Raw genomic sequence first — 13,622 nt, forward strand, 5'->3', positions numbered from 1 at the left:
TATTTGTTGATTGTGTGAGTGAAAAGTCAATCGGCTTTGCATTACATATATATAACGGATACATAAAGACAGATAAATACATAATGATAGATAAAGAACCATTGTATTGATCCAAGTATGTAGACCCTTTACTGTGACACTTGAGATTTCTGATGGTCTGTCTTCTACTAGAAAGGATTCAGTCTTACGTTATGCATAGAAAATGAAACAAAAGATCATGAATCAGATTTAAAATCTCATTTGGCATTGGTGATCCATCTAATTCAGTTGTTTTAATTGTCACTATTATAGTTTATTTCAAGCTGACATTTCTTCAACTTGTAACTTTGTACACCAATGCAAGTATTACCATTGTAGTTGATGATTTATGCAGAGATGTATTTAGTTGCACCACCAACTGAGGGCTGGAGGAAAATACAGCACCACTTTCCAATGTTACAGACTTTGCTGGATTTTAATTTTACATCCTACCCTACAGCCAAATTGGCCTACTGAAATATTCTCCACAGTATGTAAACTCTTGAATAAATTAATGGATTGACACTACTTAAATGAATTACTCTGGATGCATGCATGAGTTTGGCATGTGATATTCTGGCTTTCTATGAAGGTTGATGGATTTTCCTTTTCTCTGCATTGGCTTCTTTATTAATTGAAATAGTTATAAACACCTTCAATTAATTCTATGGTAGTTTTAGTTTAACGTTAATGATGGAAATGTAGGTCAAAAGTGTAAAGTGGGAAATCAAATCTACAAAGAAGAGGGCAGATTTCAGTTAATTGCTCAGGCATATCCAGTATGGCGAGTGTTTATTGTATTTATTGTTCTTGGTTGTAATATGATAAATATCATTTATCCATAAGTATGGGACATTGTCAACATAAAAGTGCTACTTTTGATCATCTGTATTATTCATTAAATGATTAGTATGTGTCTAGGGCAGTAAATATTAAACTGTTTTTGGAAAATGGGGTATAGTATAAATACCATAACCTATTTAAATATATGCCTCATATAACTATTGCTAGATGTGTAAGCAGTGTTGTGCAAGGCAGGAGACAAATACTAAAAATTAAAATCATTAATGTGCTGAACACTTGTCCTTAAAAGCCTTTAACCTCCCATCGAAATGTTTGGCAAACACAATAGATTGCTACTTCATTTACTACCATTCTGTGTATGGTTTGTGTGTTATCATTGCAAAATGGTTTCTTATTTTCAGGAAGAATGTATTGGAGAAAACAAACCTGCAGACTGCAGCCCAGTCCAGAAGCGCAAACGGATTAGAATTAAAAAAAAAGTCACTTTTCACGATGATGTGCAAATTTACATACAAAGTCCTAAGAAGGAAGCTCCAGATCATGAATGTTTGAACCCTGCCACAAAAAATCATGAGGCAAACTGGTTAACCAACAGAGAGAAGATTTTAAAGCCAAAGAAAAGCATACAGAGGAAAAGCAATGAAAGATCACCCTTTAAAAAGGTAAATATAGAGTTTAATGTTCTGTCCCTTTTTTCAGTATTATTGTTTGTTTTTTCTTCAACATTTTTTGTGTGAAATTAAAGAATTAGTGCAATTAGCTTAAGTAGATCCTAAACTCTGACTCCTATCTAAACTAATATCAATAAAGAACTTTATAGAGTAAAGCAAGTGCTTTGTTTATCTCCTCTCTCTTGCATTGTGTATCTTATAATTTTGACAAAGTATATATTTTTTGACATTTTGCTTTTTTATGTTGCACTGTTTTAAATAAGCTTTTTTTGCATGTGTGATCCAAATTAACTTTTGATTTTCAATATTGTATTAGCTCCTGATAGATTAAGTTGTTTGCCGTGGCACCATGACAGAGAGGATTATGTTCAAGACCTCAGTAGTGAAGACAGCTGCATGGAGCTGTAACTAGAAAGTTGTTGATGCTTGTCATTAGTGATGCACTGTACACCAGTAGAAATTTGTTGACTGTTGGAAATATTCATATTACATTTTTACCATGGTTAAGTTCAGTACTTTATTAGGATGTCAGGACAGAGTGCTGCCAATAGAAAACACATTTGTGATGTCATATAATGTATCCATGCAGGTACTTTCCACTATCTATGATAATTTTAATAAAGTAGCTCTGGATTAACCATTAAGCAAAATAAGCAAGTTTTGGGCACCAAGGGAAATGGGGCATAACAGAGTTTTTAACAAAATAGAAGCAGATTTTATGTATAAGTAAATAATAAGTAGGCGACAATAAATATTGTTTTACCATATTTTGATCTATACAGTGCAACCTCGGTTCGTGACCATAATTCGTTCCAAAACTCTGGTCGTAAACAGATTTAGTCATGAACCGAAGTAATTTCCCCCATAGGATTGTATGTAAATACAATTAATCTGTTCCAGACTGTACGAACTGTTTTGTAAATATATATATTTTTAAGATATAGTTAATTACACCATAGAATGCACAGCGTAATAGTAAACTAAATGTAAAAACCTTGAATAATACTGAGAAAACCTTGAACAACAAAGAAAACTAACACTGCAAGAGTTCGCTCTACAGCGCTATGAACCGCTCGCTAAAAACATTTTTTTTTAATGAGTTTTAAGCGCAGGGAAAAAATGAACATGCTACGAACCGATCGCTGTAAACAGAAGTGAAGTGGAGGTTAAAATCCAATAGAAAAAAGTCTTCATTAAATACAACAAGGTTAAAACAATGCTCGGATCTGTCTCTTTAAAAACAAGCCTGGTGCATTTTTTAAACTGCCTTCTCGGCCTTATGAGTCCAGCCGTATCTCTCAGGTGTGTGTGTGTGTGTGTGTGTGTTTCTCTTGCTCACGTGTCTGCCTGTGTGTGTGTGTGTGTCTCTCTCTCTCTTGCTCGCTGCACAGGGAATGCACAGGGAGAGACTGAACACGTGCGGAAATCATCGGCGCGCACAAACCGAAAGGGAAACTGGCTTATTCGTATACCGAGTCTGTGGTCGTGAACAGATGCAAAAGTTTGAACTTTTTGCTCGTAAACCTATTTGTACTTGTTATGAGACATTCGTGAACCGAGTTTCCACTGTATATGTTAAAATACTATGAATTTTCAAGGGTAGAAAGCAATAGAATGGAAGATGTTTTGTTTCTTAGAAATAATTATATTCATCTTAAAAAAAAAAAAAAAAAATGTCCACCAACATTGATGTCTGCAGAAAGAGGATTTTGAAAATTGAAAATTGTGCTTTTGAGATTATTTCAGTAGTGTGACAAATGTGAAAGCTTCCTTTAGTATCCTGGATTTTAGGACTTGTTTTAATAAGTTCTGCTAAGGCAGTATTCAGTCAATATATGTTTTCCTTGGTTTGTCTTCATGTTCAAAGATGTTTTAAAAGGCAATATTAAGGTCTAGTTAGTCTTGCATGCTTTTATTTAATTGGAGCCAAAGTATTTGGGAAGAATAGTTTTTTTAGTACTTATTTTTTATTGTCTTTTTTCATTTTTTTTATATTTTGTACAGTACACATTTTTAAAGATGCATACTCTTTTGCACAATAAAGGTATGTTTTGATTATCTGGTTAATTAAAATGATTCTAATGAAAATAAACATCACACTAGAGCTATCCACTGTTACCCTATTAAATGGAGCCAACAGAAGAACTTAAACTGGATTCTGTTTTTAAAAGTGTATTTATATTCTGTTTAAAAAGATTATAATATGATATATACAGTAAGAATTATTGCTTTCTTGTATATTGTGATGAAAATTTCTGGCCATATTGCCCACTTCTACCTGTCATGATAGTAATCTTGGGATCTTGTGGTGGTGATGACCTCAAAGAGTTTCCAGTAATCCATTTGATTAGGGTAAGTTGGACACTGCCAAGGCTGCTCTCAGTAAGGATGGGACACATTGACCTCATTGGTGAATATTGTCAAGAACTGAAGGAAACACATTGAAGAGCACACTGGAGGATAAAAAGCCTCCTGGCTGGGCCAGGCTCCGTGATTTGCTGCACTGATTTAAAATCTCCAAACTGGCAAGTTTGCATTGTATATGAGATCTGACTATAAATATTTTTGTCTGACACCTCTATTAACATTTTAAATAGATTCAGGGAGTCAAGAGAAATCTCTCTGTCTGAAGGCCAAGGGTGGAAATCACTGCTGAATGTGTGTGACCTTTGAGCCCTTAGGCAGTACTGCATTAGAAACCATCATTCTACTGTGTTGGACATGGGCTCGGGAGTTTTTTGAGAAATCATTGTTGCTTAACACATTCCGCCACTGTGTCAGGAAATGCTTTCTGAAACTGTATTATGCAAAGAAGAAGCCATACTTCAATTTTGTGCAGAAACGGTGCATACTCTGGTCCCAAGCTCATCTGAGATGGACTGAAAGACCTTGAACTGTTGAACATCTCAAGTCTTGTATACAGCAGGAATGGGCAAAAATTCCTCTTGAAAAACTGCAACAGTTAGATTCTTCAGTTCCCAAACGATTAAGACATGTAAATAAAAGAAAAGGGGTTGTGACCCAGTGGTAAACGTGCCTCGATCCCAACTTTCCGGGTGTGTTGCAGGCATCAATTTCTAAATTTGTTCATGTTTAACAAATAGAATGAAGTTTATATGCGAAAAGACAGAAAATCTTTTCTTTGTCATTTGCCAGTTAAAGGTTTTGGAAATGGGGTTTGTATATTTTGAAGACATTTTGGTCAAGCAAGAAGCAGTTGTATAAATGTAGACATGTTGCAAGATATTTATTAGACTTTTAGGTCAACACCTTTACCTTTAGTCATCTAAAACATGGGATCAAATAATAATTTGATTGTAAACAATAAAAGAGGTAGATTATTTTTCTCATTTACAGGCCTTTGGCTAAAAATACTAGTGTGAAGATTGCCACTGTCGTTTTATCCTAGCACAGAGGATGCCAATGTTGCCACTTATGCAGGCAGCATAACATGAAGGGTAGCTTTTGGCAGGGATGTCTAGGAGATTCACTGTGAGAAAGGTTGAATGATTGATGAACGAACAAAGAATCTGAATGGTCCACCAAGACTTATTTTTATTTGCTTACAATAAAATGCAACATATGTGAATAAACAATTTGATATCAAAATAATTGATATTAAAATTATGCTTGCATATTTGTTCTTGGGAGTATTTAAACATATTTTGTGGAAAAAGTTGAACACAGTGTGGTAAACTATATCTATAAAATGCCATACATACTGTATACTGTAAATACTGCTTTTTCACCACTCGTTTTGTGGTTGGCTCATTGTGAGTTATTAGATCAATAACTCTTGCTTGTTAGTCAACTTTAATATAAAACAGGCCACAAGTTCTTAAAGGTTTAGAATTATTTTTTTTTAAATAGCTTGCTATTTTGGGGTAGGTAACGCAGAAAATTCCTAAATAATGTTGTTATTGTTATTTAGGAGTATAAAATATTTGATTATTATCATATTATTGCATAGCCATATAAGGTCTCCATTTGAATTCAAATGTATTGTCCCAACAGGGAAGTTTGGTTTATCAGCAGGTTTTACAAAGAGACTGCAATGTAACATTAAAAACACATCACAACGAATGCAGCCAACAAACAACCTTAGTACAATTAAACATAATACCATAGTGAATATATTTATGGTGAACCATTAGATCAAACCTATTAAACTTCAAAACTATGACACAACAATATTCAGACTGATGAATGGTGCAAATAATAGCTGTTCTTCCTATGATTTAACCCTGTGAATGTTTGTTGAAAATTTTAATGATTATTTGAAACGGCAGAGATTGTAAGCTTTCTGAATATCGGGCAATTTTAAAACTGACCTGTTTTCAAATTTACTGCTGCAACCATTAGTGTATAGGATATACAAAAGAGCTGAAAGAACATATCCCTAAAGGAGACTCTGTGGATGGGCACAGCAAGTCAAATAGCCATTGACTTTCAGTTTGAGTCCTGTCAAGTCGATCAGTCACCCTACCAAACTGAAGTCCAGATTAAAGTCTTGTACTAGTCTCTGTGCAAGAAGGTGAGGCTGAATGGTATTAAGGTGATAAAAAGTCTACAAACGGGAACCTCAGACGAGTATCCAGTGCTCTTCAAGTGATTATAGAGTATAACACACAAAACAATGTGACAATGGTATCCTCTGTCTCTTCATTAGACTGTTTGGGAAACTGAAAAATATCTAATAAACTTGAGTTTTCTGTTTTAGCTCCCTAAGTTTTTTAAATGAAAACATAATCAGTGATGTTAGTGCCACTTGTCTGAAGTAATTTAAGGCTTGAGGTTTTGTTTTTAGCTACTGGAATTACTGTATCCTGTTTCCAAAGCTTTGGAACCTTCTACTGTTCTAATGACAACCTAAAAAAGTCAAAAATGGAGCTGAGCTGCTCTGCCCACAATACATTCTCACATTTGGTGTTAAGTTTATATCTGATTAATATTGGTGTGTCTTGTTTCTTTTCTGTTCATGATTTTCATGGAGCGAGTATTAAGGCAGAAAATTTAAGAGTGTCCATATTTGAAACCAAAGGATTGCTACTTTGTGTTACACCCTCTTTGCTTCATTAGAATGTGATGTCTTGGGTGCACTAGACTCTTTTTCAGCAGAATGTAATTCTTTTACTATAAGGACCTATGTGGTCATGGTTCTTTCAGAGAAAAGAGTGACTTTTTTTCCTTCAGTTAATAGGTAAGCAGCTTACCGAGGTATATAAGTGTATCAGGTTCTGGCTTGACAGGTAGAAGAAAAGGTCATTAAGAGTTTTTTGCTGTTGCACCAGTTCATTGACCAGTGTTGTGGTTCTTGTTCAGGTCTGTGGTGATAATGTGAAACTCAAGTCCTTGGATGAAGCTTTTGATTACACAGGTATATTGTGAGAACATATGGCATACATGAGGATCCTGTGGATGGTTGCTGAGCTAATTTTTCATGTTAGGGTGAGGATCTTGACAATACGCCTAAAATTCTGTATCACTTTCATGGTTCTGCTAATCTGAGGCTACCAGATATTGTGTTGAATAGCTCATTATGGCAGCATTAAACATTTTCTGAGCTGATAATTATTTATTTATTCATTTGTTTTCTTGAAATTACTTTTAGCTGAAGTTCTGCAACAATTCCAGCTGCTATTAATATGGACAGTTCATGGATATTTCCAAATTATTATCAATTAAATTGCACCATGTCAAAAACTCACAGGGCAGATGATGTTTATTTTAGTTTTGTGCAATTGAGAGTACAGATTCACCACATTACTATTATATGAAAGAAATAGCTGATTGAGCTAAACAAGTTTCCAGCTAATATTATATGATTCCTGCTATTAGGTTTAAAAGTTAGGGATCTACATTTCCAATCCTCTCTCTCTATTCCTATTTTACAACATTGTATATGTATGTATGTATATGTATATGTATATGTATATATATATATATATATATATATATATATATATATATATATATGTATGTATATATATATATATATATATATATATATATATATATATATATATATATATATATATATATATATATATATATATATATATATATATATATATATATATATATACATATATATATATATATATATATATATATATATATATATATATATATATATATATATATATATATATATATATATATACATATATATATATATATATATATATATATATATATATATATATATATATATATATATATATATATATATATATATATACAGTGGAACCTCGGTTCACGACCAAAAAATCGCCAAACTTTTGCCTCGGTTCACAACCACACACTCGGTATACGAACAAGCCAGGTTCCCTTGCCTGCCTGCAAGCTGAGCTGAAAGAGAGAGAGAGAGAGGGCGAGCGTGCCTGCTAGGGAGGTGGAGGAGGAGATTGCTTCACGTGTTTGCTGAACAAGCCAGTTTCCTTTGCGTCCTCAGTTGAGAGAGAGAGAGAGAGAGAAAAGGGCGAGCGAGCACGTGCCTGCTGGGAAGGGGAAGGAGGAGATTGCTGCACGTGTTTGCCTGCCTATCTGTAGGCTGTAAGTGCAAAACATCCCCTCCCCACAGGCAGCCTGAGAGAAAGAGAGCTGCCATGCTTTTTCATTTAAGCAAAGCCGCTCCTTGTTCATTGTTTTCAATAAGACGTGCACTCTCTTTGTGCTCTACAGTATTTCGTGTGCTTTTGCAGTTAACTATGGCTTCTAAGCAAGTGGAGAGTTGTCAGAAGAAAGTTTTGAAGAAAATTGAAATCAAGTAAAGAAAGAAATTACAAAAGGTGGAAAAATGTTTACCAGTTTACTCATTTACCAATCGGAGAACCCTCGTGCTTTCAACCAGCATAATGTAAACAAAGCCAGACTGCCAGTAATGTGAAGGGTCACAAGAACGTTTTTTGGAATGGCTGCATGAGGCTTTCACTCCCCACCAGCTAAACAGCTAAAAGCACCAGAAACCCAAGAAATCACAAGAGAGAAAACACCTGAAGGAAAACACTTCATGCCAGAACTCGTTTCATGCAAGGTTAGTTTTCTTGGTGGTTTTGTATTACGGATTTTTCAAAAGTAATTTTTTAGTTCATAATGCGATTTGTTGCAATGTTATTTTTCTCTTTTTTCAAATGTTCGCTTTTTTCCTTGTGCTTAAAACTCATGAAAGGTTTACAGATGGAGTTTTTCATAGCGCGATTAGGTGCGATGTTACATTTCTCTTTTTCAAATGTTCGCTTTTTCCTTGTGCTTAAAACTCATTAAAAATTGTTTACATGGAGGACTTCATCGTGTGATTTGTTGCAATGTTACTTTTTTGGTTGCTTGCGAGTTGGTTTTAAATGAAGTTCGATTTGTGCGATGTTTTTCTGCTGTGCTTAAAACTCATTTTAAAAACATTGTTTACAGCGATCAGGCTTTAGGTTTAATAGCGTGATCTCCTGCAATCTCGCTTTCTTGTTTGCTTGTGAGTTGGTTTTGCAAGCGCTTTTTTTTTTTCTGCTGTGCTTAAAAGTCATTTTAAAAAAAAATGCTGCGCTGAGCACGATGCTCAGAGAGATTAGAGAGCCGGGAAGCTGACAGGGAAGGGATTGGGGGGACGGATAGGTGTGTGTTTGTGCGCTCGCGCTACACAGAGAGAGAGCTGGCGTGAGCTGCAGCCAGCTCCTGTAGCTGATCAGGGAGCCTGGGTGTTTTTGTGTCAGTGTTATTCAATGTTTTACATTAGTTTACTATTACACTGTGGATTCTATGGTGTAATTAACTATATTTGTGCTTAATCTGTGCATATTTTTACATATTTACATACAGGTTGTACGTTCTGGAACGGATTAATTGTATTTACATACAATCCTATGGGGGAAACTGCTTCGGTTCACGACCAACTCGGTTTCGACCAAAGTTCTGGAACGAATTATGGTGCGTGAACTGAGGTTCCACTGTGTGTGTGTGTGTATATATATATATATATATATATATATATATATATATATATATATATATATATATACATATATATATATATATATATATATATATATATATATATATATATATATATATATATATATATATATATATATATATATATATATATATATATATATATATATATATATATATATATATATACATATATATATATATATATACATATATATATATATATATATATATATATATATATATATATATATATATATATATATACACACATATATATATATATATATATACACACACATATATATATATATATATATATACACACATATATATATATATACACACATACACACATGACTTTCGCGGTTTCACTCTATCGCAGATTTTAAATGTAAGCACATCTAAATATATATATCACAGATTTTTCGCTGGTTAGCAAATTTCTGCAGACAGTGGGTCTTTTAATTTATGCTACACACTTCCTCAGTTTGTTTGCCCTGTTGATTTCATACAAGGGACGCTATTGGCGGATGGCTTAGAAGCTACCCAATCAGAGCATGCATTACATATTAACTAAAACTCCTCAATGCTATAAGATATGCATCCCACGCGGAGCTTGATTGTTTGCTTGTCTCTGCCTCTCTCTCACCCTCTCTGACATTCTCTGCGCCTGATGGAGGGGCTGTTTGCACAGAGGCTGTTTGCTTTAAAGATACTGACGCTCCTCTAAAAAAATGCCGTTTTATTACGGTGCTCGGCATATTTAAAAGCACACGTATTGATTTTTTGATTGTTGCTTTAATCTCGCTCTCTCTCTCTGACGTTCTCTGCGCCTGACAGAGGAGATGTGAGCAGAGGGGCTGTTTGCACAGAGGCTGTTTGCTTAGAAGATACTAACGCTCCTCTAAAAAATGCCGCGGCAAACTTAAAAGCACAAGTATTGATTTTTTGTTTGTTTGCATTTCTTTGCGAGCGATCTCTCTCTCTCTCTCCCTCTGAAATTCTTTGCTCCTGAAGAGAAGATCTATTTGCATTCTTTTAATTGTGAGAAAGAACTGTCATCTCTGTCTTGTCATGGAGGACAGTTTAAACTTTTGACTAAAGGGTGTTATTTCATGTCTAGAGGGCTCTAATAATGTTAACAGTGTGGGAGAGTTTATAAGGGCTTAAAATATATAAAAATAACTACACAAACATGGTTTCTACTTCGCGGATTTTCGTCTATCGCGGGGGGTTCTGGAAGTACAGATTCTCGACAGAATGTATCACAAGAAATTTTAGAATGTGCACATGATAAGGTAAATAAGGTGATTTATGATGTCATTCTTTAAAAACCATGTGCTCCCACAAGATTATAAATGGATTGGTGGGGGGTGCCCATCTCTGACAAACATTAAAATTCAAGCCTTGCATTTGCTGATAGCTTTTTCATGGAGAAATTAAATGTGCTGGTTTATGTAAAAATTAAGACATTTTTACAGCAAATCCTATCAGTATAAGTCCTTTTAACTTTATAATTGCAGAGAGGAAAACAAATTCTAGTGTGAATAAGTCCTGGAGTATAGTCTCAGGGGGTCCCATGATCAGTTATAACAAAGTCCGATACAGTCACAGTTCTAGTGTCCTAGTTATGATCCATTGCTTCCTGGACCTTCATCAATAATACATAGATTTTGGAGTATATTAGTGTACAGTGTTATAAGTGGTGTGGAGTATGGTAGTGTGCAGTGTTATAATTGGTGTACTGAACAATTATTAATCAGTTTTATTGAGTAATATAGCTTAGCATCTTCAGCATTTGAATGAAACTTACATCTCCTAATGGTGGATAGTGTTGTGAACTCTGACTTCAAATTTGTTTAGAAAAATCTTCAAGGTAAGGTTATTAAACTCGCTAATCATTTTCTAGAGAGTGGTGATGTGTTGCTTGTTGATTAGCAAATGCAAATAAATAAATTGAAATGTACCCTGTATGAAAGATTATAGTGACCCAATAAACCTTTGAAAGAATAGTCCTCTGTCATTATGGAATGTGTATGAAAGCTTTTTATAAATTCTCAATTTGAATCATTTCACATTTTCCTCTGAAATCTAAGGAACTTTTCTCTCAATTATTTATTTAAAGAATTTGGCAAGTCTCCAATTGCCTTTTGTGGGACCATCATTGGAGTCAATACTTGAAGGAATTGGAAAGATAGCAGACAGCCAAGCGAGGGCTGATAAACTCTTTGAGTGGTTAATTTTGCCTGTTTCGCCAAGCATATTTTTCAGGTAAGTTAACTGAGATTTGCCTAAACATCTTGATATTTTTTTAAATACCATTTCTAGAATGAAGACATTCACACATGAAATAGCTCTAAAATATTTAAATTGTACTGCTCAGATTTATAACAAGAAAGAAATGATCCATATACAAAATATTCAAAGTATAATGTAATAACTTTTGGAATTTTTTTATTAGTAGTTATACTTCTTTTGGTAAGGTGACATTTCTACAGGGATTCAAGTGCTTTCGACAGTGTTTATGTGGGTTAAATGTAATTGTCTCTTTGGATTTTTCTGTCTGTAAAAGTAACTAAATGCAGAATATGTATTTATTTTTTTTAAAGTGATATTTGGGAAACAAAACCAGTTTTAATCACAAGATGCAATTCTGGCTATTACAAAGGGTTATTTTCAACAGAAGTGTTTCATCAGATTTTGAAAGAGGTAAGGTTCATAGATATGACTGTGAAAGTCTATTTGCATAAAGATTTTTAAACACATGGACTGTGTAATAAATATTTTGTTTTCATTATTTTTTCTCCAGTAGGGATTTATTTTTAACTACATTCTTTTCGATAGATAGATGCTTTATTAATCCCAAGGGGAAATTCACATACTCCAGCCGCAGCATACTGATGTTAAACAATATTAAATTAAAGAGTGATAAAAATGCAGGTATAACAGACAATAACTTTGTATAATGTTAACGTTTACCCCTTGGGTGGAATTGAAGAGTCGCATAGTGTAAGGGAAGGAACGATCTCCTCAGTCTATTAGTGTAGCAGGACAGTGACAGCAGTCTGTTGCTGAAGCTGCTCCTCTGTCTGGAGATAATACTGTTTAGTGGATTTAGTACATTCTCCATGATTGATAGGAGCCTGCTCAGCGCCTGTCGCTGTGCCACGGATGTCAAACCGTCCAGCTCCGTGCTTACGATAGAGCCTGACTTCCTCACCAGTTTGTCCAGGTGTGAGGCATCCCTCTTCTTTATGCTGCCTCCCCAGCACACCACCGTGTAGAAGAGGGCGCTCACCACAACCATCTGATAGAACATCTGCAGCATCTTATTGCAGATGTTGGACGCCAGCCTTCTAAGGAAGTATAGTCAGCTCTGTTCTCTCTTGCACAGAGCATCAATGTTGGCAGTCCAGTCCAATTTATCATCCAGCTGCACTCCCAAGTATTTTATAGGTCTGCACACAGTCACCTCTGATGATCACAGGGTCATTGAGGGGCTTGGTCCTCCTAAAATCCACCACCAGGTCATTGGTTTTGCTGGTGTTCAGTTGTAGGTGGTTTGAGTCGCACCATTTAAGAAAGTCGTTGATTAGGTTCCTATACTCCTCCTCCTGCCCACTCCTGATGCAGCTCACGATAGCAGTGTCGTCCGCGAACTTTTGGACGTGGCAGGACTCTGATTTGTTTTGGAAGTCCGATGTATATAGGCTGAACAGGACCGGAGAAAGTACAGTCCCCTGCGGTGCTCCTGTGTTGCTGACCACAATGTCAGACCAGCAGTTCCCGAGGCGTACATGCTGATGAGGTCTGTCTGTAAGAGAGTCCACGATCCATGCCACCAGGTATGAATCTACTTCCATCTCTGTCCGCTTATCCCTAAGGACCAGAGGTTGGATGGTGTTGAAGGCACTAGAGAAATCCAGAAATGTAATTCTTACAGCACCACTGCCTCTGTCCAAGTGGGAGAGGGATTGGTGTAACATATAGATGATGGCATCCTCTGCTCACTAGGACTTGATACCTTTGGGACTGGGGTGATGCAAGATGGTTTCCAAAGCCTTGGGACTCTCCCTTGTTCCAGGCTCAGGTTGAAAATGCGCTGTAGAGGACTGCCCAGCTCCAACGCACAGGCCTTCAGCAGTCGTGGCTATACTCCATCTGGACCCACTGCTTTGCTGA

At 35.4% G+C, this 13,622-nt stretch overlaps 1 protein-coding gene across 1 annotated transcript in view; it reads left to right on the top strand.

Moving 5' to 3' along the window:
- riox1 (ribosomal oxygenase 1) overlaps positions 1–13,622 on the top strand; it is an 86,957-nt gene that overhangs the window by 12,571 nt on the left and 60,764 nt on the right. The window contains exons 2-4 of the mRNA XM_039748390.1: positions 1,224–1,484; positions 11,566–11,711; positions 12,050–12,149. Coding sequence (XP_039604324.1) covers positions 1,224–1,484; positions 11,566–11,711; positions 12,050–12,149 — 507 coding nt within the window. The remainder of the gene's footprint in view (positions 1–1,223; positions 1,485–11,565; positions 11,712–12,049; positions 12,150–13,622) is intronic.

Source organism: Polypterus senegalus, chromosome 3, assembly GCF_016835505.1.
Source record: "Polypterus senegalus isolate Bchr_013 chromosome 3, ASM1683550v1, whole genome shotgun sequence".
Taxonomy (NCBI): domain Eukaryota; kingdom Metazoa; phylum Chordata; class Cladistia; order Polypteriformes; family Polypteridae; genus Polypterus; species Polypterus senegalus.